This window comes from Hippopotamus amphibius, chromosome 1 (assembly GCF_030028045.1).
Source record: "Hippopotamus amphibius kiboko isolate mHipAmp2 chromosome 1, mHipAmp2.hap2, whole genome shotgun sequence".
Lineage (NCBI taxonomy): Eukaryota > Metazoa > Chordata > Mammalia > Artiodactyla > Hippopotamidae > Hippopotamus > Hippopotamus amphibius.
In genome coordinates this window covers 164,699,439-164,712,167 of record NC_080186.1, presented here as the reverse complement: position 1 = coordinate 164,712,167, position 12,729 = coordinate 164,699,439, and the positions used below count along the sequence as shown (strand labels likewise).

The following is a 12,729-nucleotide window of genomic DNA, read 5'->3' as shown; positions in this document are numbered from 1 at the left end:
AAGAAGTGCTGCTAATGAACTCAAAGGGGAAAAGTGCCTGAGAGTGATGTTGAATAGACCGTGATTCACCCTCCTCGTACAGGGCGGGGGTGTGTGTGGGGGAAGGTTGGGGCTGACGTGCCGTGCAGAAGGCGAGGATGAGGTAATCGTTCTCTACCAGGTCCGTCCCGCCTGGATAATAGGACTTTAATAATAGGTTGCCTGAAGAGGCAGGTGTGTATGGGCCTCAGAGAACAAACAGATCAACAAGGCTAGGGTTTGGGGCAATTGTTATGGACATTGCTGCTGCTTCAGAATGCCGGGAGGCCCTCCCTCCAGTGCCATGGAACTCTGCCCCCTACCCCAAACAGTTCAGTTCGGTTACCTATCCAAATCTGCACGTAGCAGCCTCAAATTAAGCAGGAGGATCAGCTCCTGAAAGGCTGTTTCTCAAGTTCAAAGACAACAGCTGGCCTTGAGCTAGAGTTCTGCTGAAGCAGACACAGTGCTCACCTGCCATCCCAGTGGGGGCTACAAGAAGGTGCTTGGAATCTAGAAAGACCCTGCAGGAGGGCTGTGCTTCTCTAATGCTCAGACCTGGAGACTGAGAGCAGCTGGACCAGCCTTGAGGGCAGTCAGGGCAAGAGCGTCCAATGCCTGAGGAAGTCTGGACCTCACCCCCACCATGGTCCTCTGAATCACCTCTTCGTTTATCCTGGGCCCTAAATGAGGAGCGATTTAGACAGTCCAGAGGTAGAGGAGTCTGCCCCCAGAATCAGAGCCAAGGAACTGGGATACAGAGCCCAGATTTATTTATACTGAGGGTCCAACTCTCCCCCGGCAGCCTGGTTGCTCCTTGAGGATAGAGCTGTGTTTCCTTCCCCCTTGAAGCCCCAAACTTAGTACAGAAGCTGGCACACTGAAGGCGCCCAATAGAGTCACTGTCCTTTGAATGAATGAGTCCCTGTTGCACATTCTGACTCCCTGCTCCTGATCCCAGTGTTGAGGGGAGGCTCTGGTGAAGCAGTCAGAGAACAGGTTCTGGGTTTGACTGTGAGCTTTTGGCCACATAACTTAGCCTCTCTGTGCCTCTGTTTTTCTAGCTGCAGAATGGGAAAACAATAATCTCTACTATATAGGGTTGTCGTGAGGAAGACATATGTTAATAGAATGCTTGTGAGGCACATAAAATACTGCCTGGCACAAAACCACTATGCAATAAATGTGACTAATATTAGCATGGGTTTTTTTTTTTTTTTTCCTTAGCTGCAAAGGCTCCAGCATCAGGCTGAAAGACTTTCATACCCTACAATCAATTCTCAGAATAATCCTTTAAAAATATGAATCAGATCCTGTCTCTCTCCTTTAGCAGCTTTCCATAGGCTAACAATCAAATCCCGTCACCCAGCCGAGACTCCCCCAGCCTCACGCTGGCTCGCTCCTTGCTCAGGGTGCTGCGCCCCTGCCCCTCTGCCTGGAGTGCCCTTGCCCCTTCTCTCGACATGGCCCCTCCTCGTTCTTCTCATCCATTAGACTTTAAACTAAACTGTCACATGCTCAGGTCAGTCTTCTCCGACCACGTCTGAAGGAGGTCCTTTCCTGACTATTCTTTTGTATGATGTTTTTATTTCCTTCCTAGCTCTTAGCACTTAATCTAAATGGTTCTTATTTATCTATTTGTCTATCATCATTGGCATCATCATCATCATTATTATTTTTTCGCCTCTTTTCCCACTCACAGAGCAGTGTGACCTCCACAAGGTCATGACTTGCTCATGGCTCTATCATCAGTTCCCAGAACAGTGCGCGGCTCACAGTGGGGGCTCAGGAAACATCTTTCATCAGGGAGTGATTGAAGCTGGGAAACTGAGGCACGGGGTGATCTGGTCTTAGCCAGCTTGCCTCAGACCCACCCAACAGCTGTTTTTCTGTTAATATTCTAGAGCGAACCCCAGACAGTCCAGTTTCGTATCACTCTGTCACTGTGAAGAATGACAGTTTAAACCTTATTTCCATCCTAGAGTTGAATTTTAGTGAATAAAAGGTTGGGATTTCCCCCTTTAAGATGCTATAGTCTGTCTGAGAATAAGATAGAGGACTTGGGGGGAGTGCCTGCAAGTATGCTTTGAAGGTCACATCCATAAGAGCACATTTTCTGTGTACCATCAAGTCTTTTCTCCCAAAACTTTGTGGGCTCTCAGCCTGTTCCAGAAGCTCAAAGGTACTAGGCTTTTAAAATTCATGTCATGAATAAACATGAGGAGCGCGTATAAATAAACATTATAGGATAGTAGAATGTCTGCTGTAACAGGTATAATCATTCTTCTAAAGTAGCTCAGGGAAAGATTTATATTTTTATCACTTATTGGAGAATTATGTGAAGATAAGAATTTATCATAGATCCAAACTATCTTTTTTTGACACATGAAGGACATTCCCAGATGCCCAGCCTCTCTGAGCCTGACCTGGGCGCTGGCATTGACTACTGCCAGCTCTTTCATCAAGTCTTAGACTTCTCTCTCTGTTCTTTTTTTGAATGTGTGTAATATGCCATTCATTTTCTCTTTAATTGAGGTATAGTTGTTTTACAATGTTGTTAGTTTCTACCTTACAGCGCAGTGGAGTTCCCTGTGCTATACAGCAGGTTCTCATTAGTTATCTATTTTATACATATTAGTGTATATATGTCAATCCCAATCTCCCAATTCATCCCACCGCCCAAGTCTTAGACCTCTCCGTGCTAGTTTCTCCACGTGAGAATGGGCATAAAGAGTTCCCGCATTCCCCTCAAACCCTTATGCCTTACTTGAATTTATAAGATGAAAGGTGAGATTATAACTTTCAAATATAATAAAGTGTGCTGATAACACTTCTGTATGCCCGTATTTCAACACAGACCCAGGGTCCTGGGAAAATGTCTCCTCTGTAAAGCCGAGGAGGCTGACTGCATTCCACATTCCCACCTGCCTGCACATTCAGCATGCTCGGCACGAACAGCACGGCAGAGGCCACAGTCCCATGATGCTGGACCAGTTTCTCTTAACTGGCTGTGGCTTATAGTGGGTTTTAAGAGGGCAGACAATATGATGCAGCCTTGGTTCCCTAGCAGGACCGCCTCTGCTGGCAGATACTTGCTGGGGATGTGGCCCTTTGCTGTCAGGAGGCCATTCTGGCTCATCACTTCCTTCTGGATGTTTCTGGGCCTATACGGCTCACCTGACCGTCTCCCTTCTTTCCCTTCCTTGGACCAGGGAAGTCTCAGGCTCTTCTGTTTGCAAAGCATGACATGGCATTTTTTAGCTTAAGAGCCCCATTCACCCCTTCAGCAAGTCTCTGCTTGTCTCTTGGTGCCGAGGACGGGCCCTCCTCAAAGCTCCACTGTTCCTCCAGTCCTTTAGGGCATGGACCACTTCACCCATGCTTCTGGGAGGTAGATTGGAGTGTTTGACCTCAGCTCTGCTGGGTATGGGTCTTGGGAAAGGTCAAAGCCCCTATTCCTTTCCTGAATCACTGGAACCTTGCCCTCTTCTCCATCATGCTCTCCTTGATTCCCTCCCCACATCCTTCTAGGGCCTTACCAATGTCAAAACCCTGAGAACATCCTCCTTCTCCCCATCCCCAAACATGCAGGTAGTCACCGGGGTTCATCCACTCTAACCTCCTCAACCTTCTCCTCCATCCCCTGTTCTCCATCCCCACTGCCACTCCTTAGCTCAGGCTTGCATCCTCTCTCACGTGGTTCCTGCCATAGCCTCTTCATGGATCTCTCAGCTCCCTTTGCAGCTGCATTTCTTTCAGAACATTTGCTCAGTTGTAAATGTGCCCTTATTCCTGTGACTCTTTGATTAATATATCTTCCCAATCAGTCTGCAAGTTCCATGAGGGGAGGAGTCGCAACGGTTTCTGCTCATCAGAAAACCCCCAGCACCAAGCTCAGGCTGAGCTTGGGCATCCTCTCCCATCCCCTCCCCTCCCTTCCACCCACCCTTAGCACCTTTGCCGCAGCGCTCTTGCTGAAGGCAGATCCGACCACGCTTCCTCTTTTCAAAAAGGCCTTAGCTGAGCCTCTAACACCCTATTGGGACTTACTTATAAAGACCTCCACAATCTGGCTTCTCTGTATTATCTGACTGAATCTTCATTTCCCCAAACTCTCACCTATGTGCCTATTTTTATTTTCTTTTTACAAAAGTTTATTCTTACATATACCATAAGCTCTAAGACAACACTTCATTCCAGCTATAGGTGGCAGCAGATGTTATGGCAGGGAATCCAGATGTTTAAACAGGAAAGGAATAAGGATCACCATTGCCTCAGGCATAAGGAAGAGCTTACTTTTGGGCAGATTTCATTTTTCTTTTTTTTTATAAATTTATTTATTTATTTATTGGCTGTGTTGGGTCTTGGCTGCTGCACACAGGCTTTCTCTAGTTGCAGCGAGCGGGGGCTACTCTTCGTTGTGGTGCGCGGGCTCCTCATTGCCGTGGCTTCTCTTGTTGCAGAGCATGGGCTCTAGGTGCACAAGCTTCAGTAGTTGCGGCACATGGGCTCAATAGTTGTGGCTCACAGGCTCTAGGGCGCATGCTCAACAGTTGTGGCGCATGGCCTTTGTTGCTCCGCGGCATGTGGGATCTTCCTGGAGCAGGGCTCGAACCTGGGTCCCCTGCATTGGCAGGCGGATTCTTAACCACTGCGCCACCTAGGAAGTCCTGGGCAGATTTCTTAATTGCACCTTGGCCATGGGACTTTCCCCTCAGCCTTTTCTTTTAGCTTCTAGAGTTTCTTCTGCTCCTGTTTCTATTTCTGCATGAACGTCTTCTCTCATCCATCTCCTTGGCCTGTTTCTCAGGCTGCTTCAGAGGCTTCCTCTTGCCACCTTTGTGACCGGATGTGGTGTTTGTTGCCCCTTCCCCAGACCCTCCCGCTGGAAACAGCTTTTGTCGTTAAGAAAATTTTCGTGTATCATGAGGTGTTGAAACATCTGAACAAATCCATACCTGGGCAATGAGGCAGTTGCTTTCTCCTTCACTTAAAGTGCCCTGCTCCTTTACCTTACACAGGCTGGAATGCCCTCCTCCTCATCCTCCAAGACCCTCTGTTCAGGGTCACTCTCTCCATGAAGCCTTCCCTGACCCTGCCAGGCAGAGTGCAGTGCTTCCTCCTCACCGTGCTGCCCAAGTACCCCTGATGATGGCTGCATGGTGTAAATAACGGATGCATCCCCTTTTTCCAGAATTCCCTACTTGCCTATGAGTTCCTCTGGGATGGGAAGATTGTCTTATTAATCACTATGACCCCAAAGCCAAACACAGAACTTGGTATGGAGTAGCTGCTCCATGATGTTTGTCAGATGAATGAGCACACTTTGGAACAGAAACATGCTTCACCCCGGGGACAATCACAGGCTGCTTATTGAGAGTCCAAGTATAGAATCATCAGGTTCTCAATGACAATCAAAATCTGAATTTAGTATGCTATTCTTTAGAATTTAGTGTCATAGGAAAGTGACCCAACTTTTAAAGGCACTCAGCTTCTACCTTAGAGCATAGGCCCTGGCGTGGGCATGGGAGAATTTCAGGTCAAAATGTGGAGTATGGATTTGGAGCCGTGCAGACCTGGGTTCAAATCCTCTTCTTGGCTCCGGGGTCTTGGGCAAGTCCAGTATCTCACTGAGCCTCAGTTTCTTGACAGTCATTCCATTGTTGTGTGGATTAAATGAGAGGGCAGGTCATGTGTTTGTCATGAGTTGTTCAACAGCAGGGTGATGTGGTGGTCCTGGGGTGGGGCGTGAGTCTCCCTGAGACTCTGCCTCAGCCCCAGTGCCCATTTCCAGGCTCACTGGAAGGAGGAGCTGGCTTTCCTGCACCACATGGAGATGGGTGGAGCTGAGTCAGTGTCTTCTGCCCCTGGTGTGCATATGAGTCTCTCTGTATATAGAGTATGGAAATTTTCCATGACTGTTGTGGAAAATAGAAGCTTCTAATTTTGCCTGACACTGCTGAAGTTCCTTCTATTAAAGTGATTCCTGGGGAACAGAATAACCTTAAGAGAGGTATTTTTTGATTAGAAATGTCTCAACCCAGATCTGCTATGAAGCAGATTGCACAACAGCCTGTAGAAAAGATTGGTCAGGATAATCTTTTGAGGGTTACAGCCTACATTTAATCTCCAATCAAAATTAAGTGGCAGGGCCGGGGCGGGGGACAAGTTCACCCAGTAGGAAGACCAGGACCCCATCCTGGGTTGTGGGTCTGTTATTGGTGGAGAAACCTCTCCTTTTCTCTTTCCTTTTGTCCCAGGATGTCCCTCTCTGTACCATTTGGCACAGGACTATAAGTGGGATTTGGGTGGGACTGGCTTTTAGGAGCTGGCCTGGGCCCACACCCCTAGGTGAACAGGGCTCTTAATGAGACAGCTCTCTGTTGGATCCTAAAGGCTGACTTTCAAAGTGGACTCCTGAACAGCCCTTAGGGACCCAAGCTGTCCTTGAACATGGCTGGGGTGGGGTTGAGGGGGGCAAAGATAGGGGAAGGGAACCTGCGGTGTACTCTAGCCCGAATTTCCCTTCTGTAGACCTGAGGCTTCCGACTCTACAGAAAGAGATGAGAGGATCCATCTTACCTAAAGCTCTAAATTCCACAGACAGAGAGTCCCCCAGGGTGGGCCAACGGGATGATCCTGAGCTGGGCAGGGTGGCCTGGGTGTGGGCTGCTGTGAAGCATTCACCAAGGGGGTCATTCGACTTTATCATCAACATTGCTGGCACTCAGAATAGCGCTGAGTCCCCTAAAGCAGGAGAATCCTTTATCTTCCTGTGGTGTTTTGCTTATCAAAGAAGATCTCTTGGGGGGGGGGGCGGGGCGGTGATACCCTCCAAAGAGCAGTCAAAAGGTAAGAGATGACATTTACGAAAATCCATTCTTTCCTCTCCACTTCACTGCTCTATTGACTGTTTTCCTGTTCAATCAACTCCTATTCACAGCTTCACATCCCATTTTAGGAGCTGCCAAGGTGATAAATATCCTGTCCTTTCTTTACTGTGCTTGCTGGGGCCGTGCCTTTTTCCCTCCCTTGACCATCCCGGCGGGCCTGGGGTCCTCTTTGGTCAGGTCTCTCTTGTCTAGAAAGTCTCCATTCAGTTCCCAACACATGGGACAAGCCAGTTGCTTTGGCCCTTCCTCCTGCCAAAGAGACTCCCTCTATAGATTGGTTGTGTCCAGCTGAGAACTGTGGCCCGGTCAGCCCTGCTCTTAAGTTGTGACATTTTTCCTTTTCCGTATGTTGTGGCACCTACTTTCACTGGAACCGTGGGCTGACAGTGCAGCCTCCTTGTGAGGGGAGTGAAGGGGGTTGCACGGAACAGCCAGGGCAGCAGAAATGGGACAGGGGTCCCCGCGGTCAGATTCCCAGTCTGTCGCTTACCCTCCTGCCTTGAATCTGGCCTCCTCTCTCCTGCTGACCCCTCAGCCTTGTTAACGGAGCCTTCCGTGAGCAATGCTGTGCACGAGGTGTCATGCTAGACTGGAAGCACAGGAGGGGCGTCAGGGCCTGGCCACAGAGGCCCTTTGTGTACTGACCCACGGCTTGACTTGATGTCAGTAAACAACGCATCCCACGCTGAGTGCGTACCGTTAGCTTTGCCTCGAGCAGATCCAGAGCAAATTTGCTTTTGGGTGATTCAAGCTTATTTCATTCCTTCAACAGTTAGTCACTGAGTATTGGAGTACTATAACGTAGCCCACCTGATTCACTCATGCCCTTGGCCTGACCTAGTGGACAGTTGGTAGGTTAGGCCCCTGTCCAGAAATGGTCCTATGGAGCCAGTCAGTCCTCAGGTGTCCTTTCTTGTAGCTTATCCTGCCCCCTCCTCCCTATTTTCACCATTTCTTTTATGATCTCTGTCATTCATTGAAGGCTCATCATATGCTGAACACTATATTCAATCCCATTTCTTCTTTTTGGATCCTTACAGCAATCCTGTGAAGCTGGCCATCTTGCTTTCTCACTTCAGAGCTGGGACACGAATGCCCAGGGCGGTGTGGTGGGCTGAGACACAGAGCCAGGCCCCCCTCAGGTGCATTTCTCAGCACTGGGCGAGGCACCTGCTCTCTGTGAACACAAACTGCTTCTTTGCTTCAGAGAGTAACAGCTTCTGTGCTTCAGCAGTGCCAGGGGCCCACCCTTCTAGGCAATTCCACTTGGTCAGGGCAGTGTGGTCCATGATTCTGAGCTGAGGGGTACAGGGTCCATCGCATTTGGTCTGGGTTCTTAGAGTCAAGGACCTTCCCTTTAAGGGTGATTTCTCTGGAAGAAGAGTCAAGTGCAGGCTCTTTACAAGGTGGGACTTGCTGAGAGAGGCTGCACTGTGTGACTCTGCCATTGTCACTGGCTGGAAAACAAATTCCAGGCCCGTCAGGGGTTCCTGGGGACCAGTGTCAGCAAGTGCTTAGCCCTGTTGGTCCCAGCTGCTGTGCTTGTGGCTGGAGACCTGACTGTCCTTCCCTGGAGACTCTGGGAGGGAACCTGATGAAGGCAGGGAGCAGTTCTGGGACGAGGTGAGCCTGGGGCAGGACCTGCACTGGAGACGCTTCTGAGCTTCAGGCATTTTACAGAACCCCTTCGTTTATTTGTGAAGGTATTTATAAGCAAGGTGGGAAGTCTTATTTCCATTTCACCAGTGAGGACACAGAGGCTCAGATCAATCAAGTGACTTGGCTTAAGGTCATTAGCTAACAGATGCCTATGCCAGGGTGTAAACTCAGATTTGCCAGATTCTTCTACTAGACTGCCGCCCAGTGCTACTGATGGCCCTCCAGGAGACCCCCTGGCAGCCCCCAGAGGGAAGGAGCTCTGGGTCTTTGTGGACATAGGCTCAGTGAGCTCTGACAGCACCCCATGGGGGAGGCCATGGCACTGCTTGCTCTGCCTCCGATGTCCGTCAGCTGCCAGTGCCTTGTCTCATGGTCACACCACATGCCTGTCGCCTCCCTTGCCTGGGCCTTCCCTGCTGCTGCTGAGGCATGTGGTGTTGCAGGATGTGCTCGGTGCCCGTGCAGCACAGCGCTGGTTTGCCCATCCAGGCACGGAGAGCTGCTGACCTGTGCCCACAGGCAGACCTACCTCTCATGCTGTGCAGATATGGCTTCCCCAGGGGCTGCCCTGGAGGTGTAGGTGCACTAATGTCCTATGGAGTGAGTTTGATTCATGAGAAATAGCAGATGGGAAAGATCTGGCTGATAAACTCTCTAATTCTATCCTGATGGGCTATCCTGAGACGTGGTGCTATGTGTCTCCTGTAGAAGTCTGTCACGACCAAGTTGTATGTCCTGGTAGACAATGGCCAGGTCAGCAACCTGCATGTGCTCTCCCTCCTCCCACATGCCGTTTTTTTTCTCCTTCAATCATATTTCATTTGGATTGCAATTCCCTCTCACCAATGAAATGCTGGCATGCAAGACTTGCCCAGGGCTTTGTTTTCTAGGTAACACAGGCTAAGCCAATCATAATAGTAATAATTCCTTCCATTTATTTAATTTACTGTGTGGCAGCTAAATCAGCTCCTTGAATCCTCACATCGTCCCTATTAAGCAGCTACTATCATTTGCCTCATCTTAAAGATGACGAAACTAAGACGTAGAAAAGTTACGGAACATGCTCACGGCCACACAGCATGTTAAACGGCACAGTGAGGACTGAATCCAGCTCTTCTCTTCTTCCAACTGCAGAACCTGAACTCGGAACCACCCCCTGAATAAAGCTGCCTTTAACCTTTAGAAATGCCAAGGAAACCCGAGTCTCTGCGAGGCACCACCTGCAGGAGGCTGCCAAGGGTTCCCTGGAAGCCTGGAGAGCCCCTCAGGAGAGAGCCCTGGGATACTCACGTTGTAAACGCTGGGTTGTACTTTGCACCTCGGTAGTAGGAGTATAGATTGAACATCCCAATCATGAAGGCCACAAATACCATGATGAAAATGACCATGAACTTGAAGATATCTTTCACGGTTCTCCCCAGGGAGATCTGCAGGGGCCCAAAACTCTCGTTGGCTGGCAGGATGTACGCGATTCGAGAGAAGCTCAGCACAACAGCTATAGCATACAGCCCTTCCGATATGATCTGAGGGTCTGAAGGCCACCACTTGTCCCTGGCTAAAAGAAAACAATCTTGGTTACTCACTGGGTGACAGGATCTGCTCTGGAAGAGAAAGCAGTGAAGCATCTTTAGAGGCCTCTAAGTGAATCACTTGCCATGCCTGCCCTTGTCTTTAAATTCCTCCTAAGACACGGAAGGTGCCACCCTCCCTCGTGGAACATACTGGCCCATCTGCCTGGAACACCCTCCCCTCACTTCAGTCCCCATCAACCTTCAAGACTCTGTTCGGGTGTCATCTCTTTGGGGAAGCCTGCTGTCCCCCATTCCCCGACACGGGCTGGGCAGCCTCCCTGTTCCCCTCTCCCATGGTGTCCCGTGTGCCCTCCTGTCACGCACGTACCATACTGTTTGCCATCCTGTCTTCCCTCCTGGTGTTTGAGCGCCACAAGCAGGGGCTGTCCCATTCACAAGGCGGTGATGGGGAGGAGCACGGACTTAGAGTCAGACAGACCCGAGGCTGAAAGTGGCCTCTCTACACAGTGGCTGTGTGTGCAATATGACTCTGGGCGAGTCATCTACCTTTTTTTTTTTCTTTTGAAATCTTTAATTGTCATTTAAAAAAATTTCAATATTTTAATTTTATTGGAGTATAGTTGATTTACAATGTTGTGATTCAAGTGTAGAGCAAAGCGATTCAGTTATACATATACATATATTCATTCTTTCGTAGATTCTTTTCTCATGTAGATTATCACAGAATATTGGGTAGAGTTCCCTGTACGATACTGTAGGTCCCTGTGGGTCATCTATCTTATAAATAATACTGTATGTCCATCCCAAGCATCCCTCCCCTCCACATTTCCCCTTTGGTAACCATAAGTTTGTTTTTGATATCTATAAGTCTGCTTCCGTTTTGTAAATAAGTTCATTTGTATCTTTTTTAAAAAATTAGATTCCACGTATCAGTACTATATGATATTTGTCTTTTTCTGTCTGACTTACTTCACTTAGTATGATAGTCTCTAGGTCCATCCATGTTGCTGCAAATGGCATTATTTCTTTTTTTATGGCTAATCCTCCATTGTATACATGTACCACAACTTCTTTGTCCATTCCTCCGTCAATGGATATTTAGGTTGCTTCCATGTCTTGGCTATTGTAAATAGTGCTGCAATGAACATTGGGGTGCATATAGCTTTTCAAATTATGGTTTTCTCTCGATATATGCCCAGGGGTGGGATTGCTGGATCATATAGTAGTTCTATTTTAAGTTTTTTAAGGAACTTCCATACTGTTCTCCATAGTGGCTGTACCAATTTACATTCCCACCAACAGTGCAGGATGGTTCCCTTTTCTCCACACCCTCTCTGGCATTTATTGTTTGTAGGCTTTTTGATGATGGCCATTCTGACCAGTGAGAAGTGATACCTCATTGTAGTTTTGATTTGCATTTCTCTAATTATTAGTGTTGTTGAACATATTTTCATTTGCTTTTTGGCCATCTGCATGTCTTCTTTGGAGAACTATCTATTTAGGTCTTCTGCCCATTTTTTTGCAGTCAAATGCTCTACCCCTGAGCTACACCCCCTGCCCATTTTTTTGATTGGGTTGTTTGTTTTTTTGATATAGAGTTGCATGAGCTGTTCGTATATTTTGGAGATTAATCCCTTGTCGGTCACATCATTTGCAAATATTTTTCTTCCATTCTGTGAGTTGTCTTTTCATTTTATTGATGGTTTCCTTTGCTGTGCAGAAGCTTTTAAGTTTAATTAGGTTCCACTTGTTTGTTTTTATTTTTATTTTCATTACTCTAGGAGGTGGATCAAAAAAGATATTGCTGTGATTTATGTCAAAGAGTGTTCTGCCTGTTTTCCTCTAAAAGTTTTATACTGTCCGGCCTTACATTTAGGTCTTTAATTCATTTCAAGTTTATTTTTGTGTATGGTGTTAGAGAATGTTCTAATTTTTCATTTACATGTAGCTGTCCAGTTTTCTCAGCACCACTTATTGAAGAGGCTGTCCAATTAACTTTTTAAGCCTCATTTTCCCCATCTGCAAATTTGGGAATAATATCATGAACCTTACAGAGCTGTGGTGAGGATGAAATGAAACCATGTATGTTAAGTGCTTAGCTGGAAAACAAATTGCAGGCCACTCAGGGGTTCCTGGGGACAAGGGTCTGGCACACAGCCGGTGCTGATAAATGTTCGTTAAATGGCTGAATGAAATCATAACCACAAGTTTAGTCATAAATGAGGACAAATGAGCTCACACGGGGGCCAAGAATCTGAAGGCTCTTGCCTGAGAAAATGTTCTTGGGTTTTGTTCCTCAGGCAGTGTGTGTGTCTCGGAGTTTCTCCCTGATTGAGCTAAGGCCCTAAAAGTGGTGACCAGTCATCCAGGTTTGCTATGACATCCCTGTTCCAGGTGGCAAGAGTCCTGGGACTTGTCCCGTGCTGGGGTGATTCTGCTTGTGGTCACTGATGAGGGTCTGAGCTGCCCTGGGTTTCTGTATTCCTGCAGCAGAGCAAACCTGGAAAGTGCTCCTAGTGTAGTTCTAATGGTCAAGGAGCAGCAGTTTTCTTTAATAAGCTGCCTAGTCTGTGTCAAGACGTACAGTGATTTTTCAAGTGAGGGTAGCACCTTCCTCCTGCGGCAGT

The 12,729-nt window shown here is 47.8% G+C and overlaps 1 protein-coding gene across 1 annotated transcript in view; it reads right to left on the bottom strand.

Annotated features, from left to right (window-relative positions):
* TRPC7 (transient receptor potential cation channel subfamily C member 7) overlaps nucleotides 1-12,729 on the bottom strand; it is a 127,154-nt gene that overhangs the window by 18,378 nt on the left and 96,047 nt on the right. Inside the window, exon 7 of the mRNA XM_057748479.1 lies at nucleotides 9,861-10,125. Coding sequence (XP_057604462.1) covers nucleotides 9,861-10,125 — 265 coding nt within the window. The remainder of the gene's footprint in view (nucleotides 1-9,860; nucleotides 10,126-12,729) is intronic.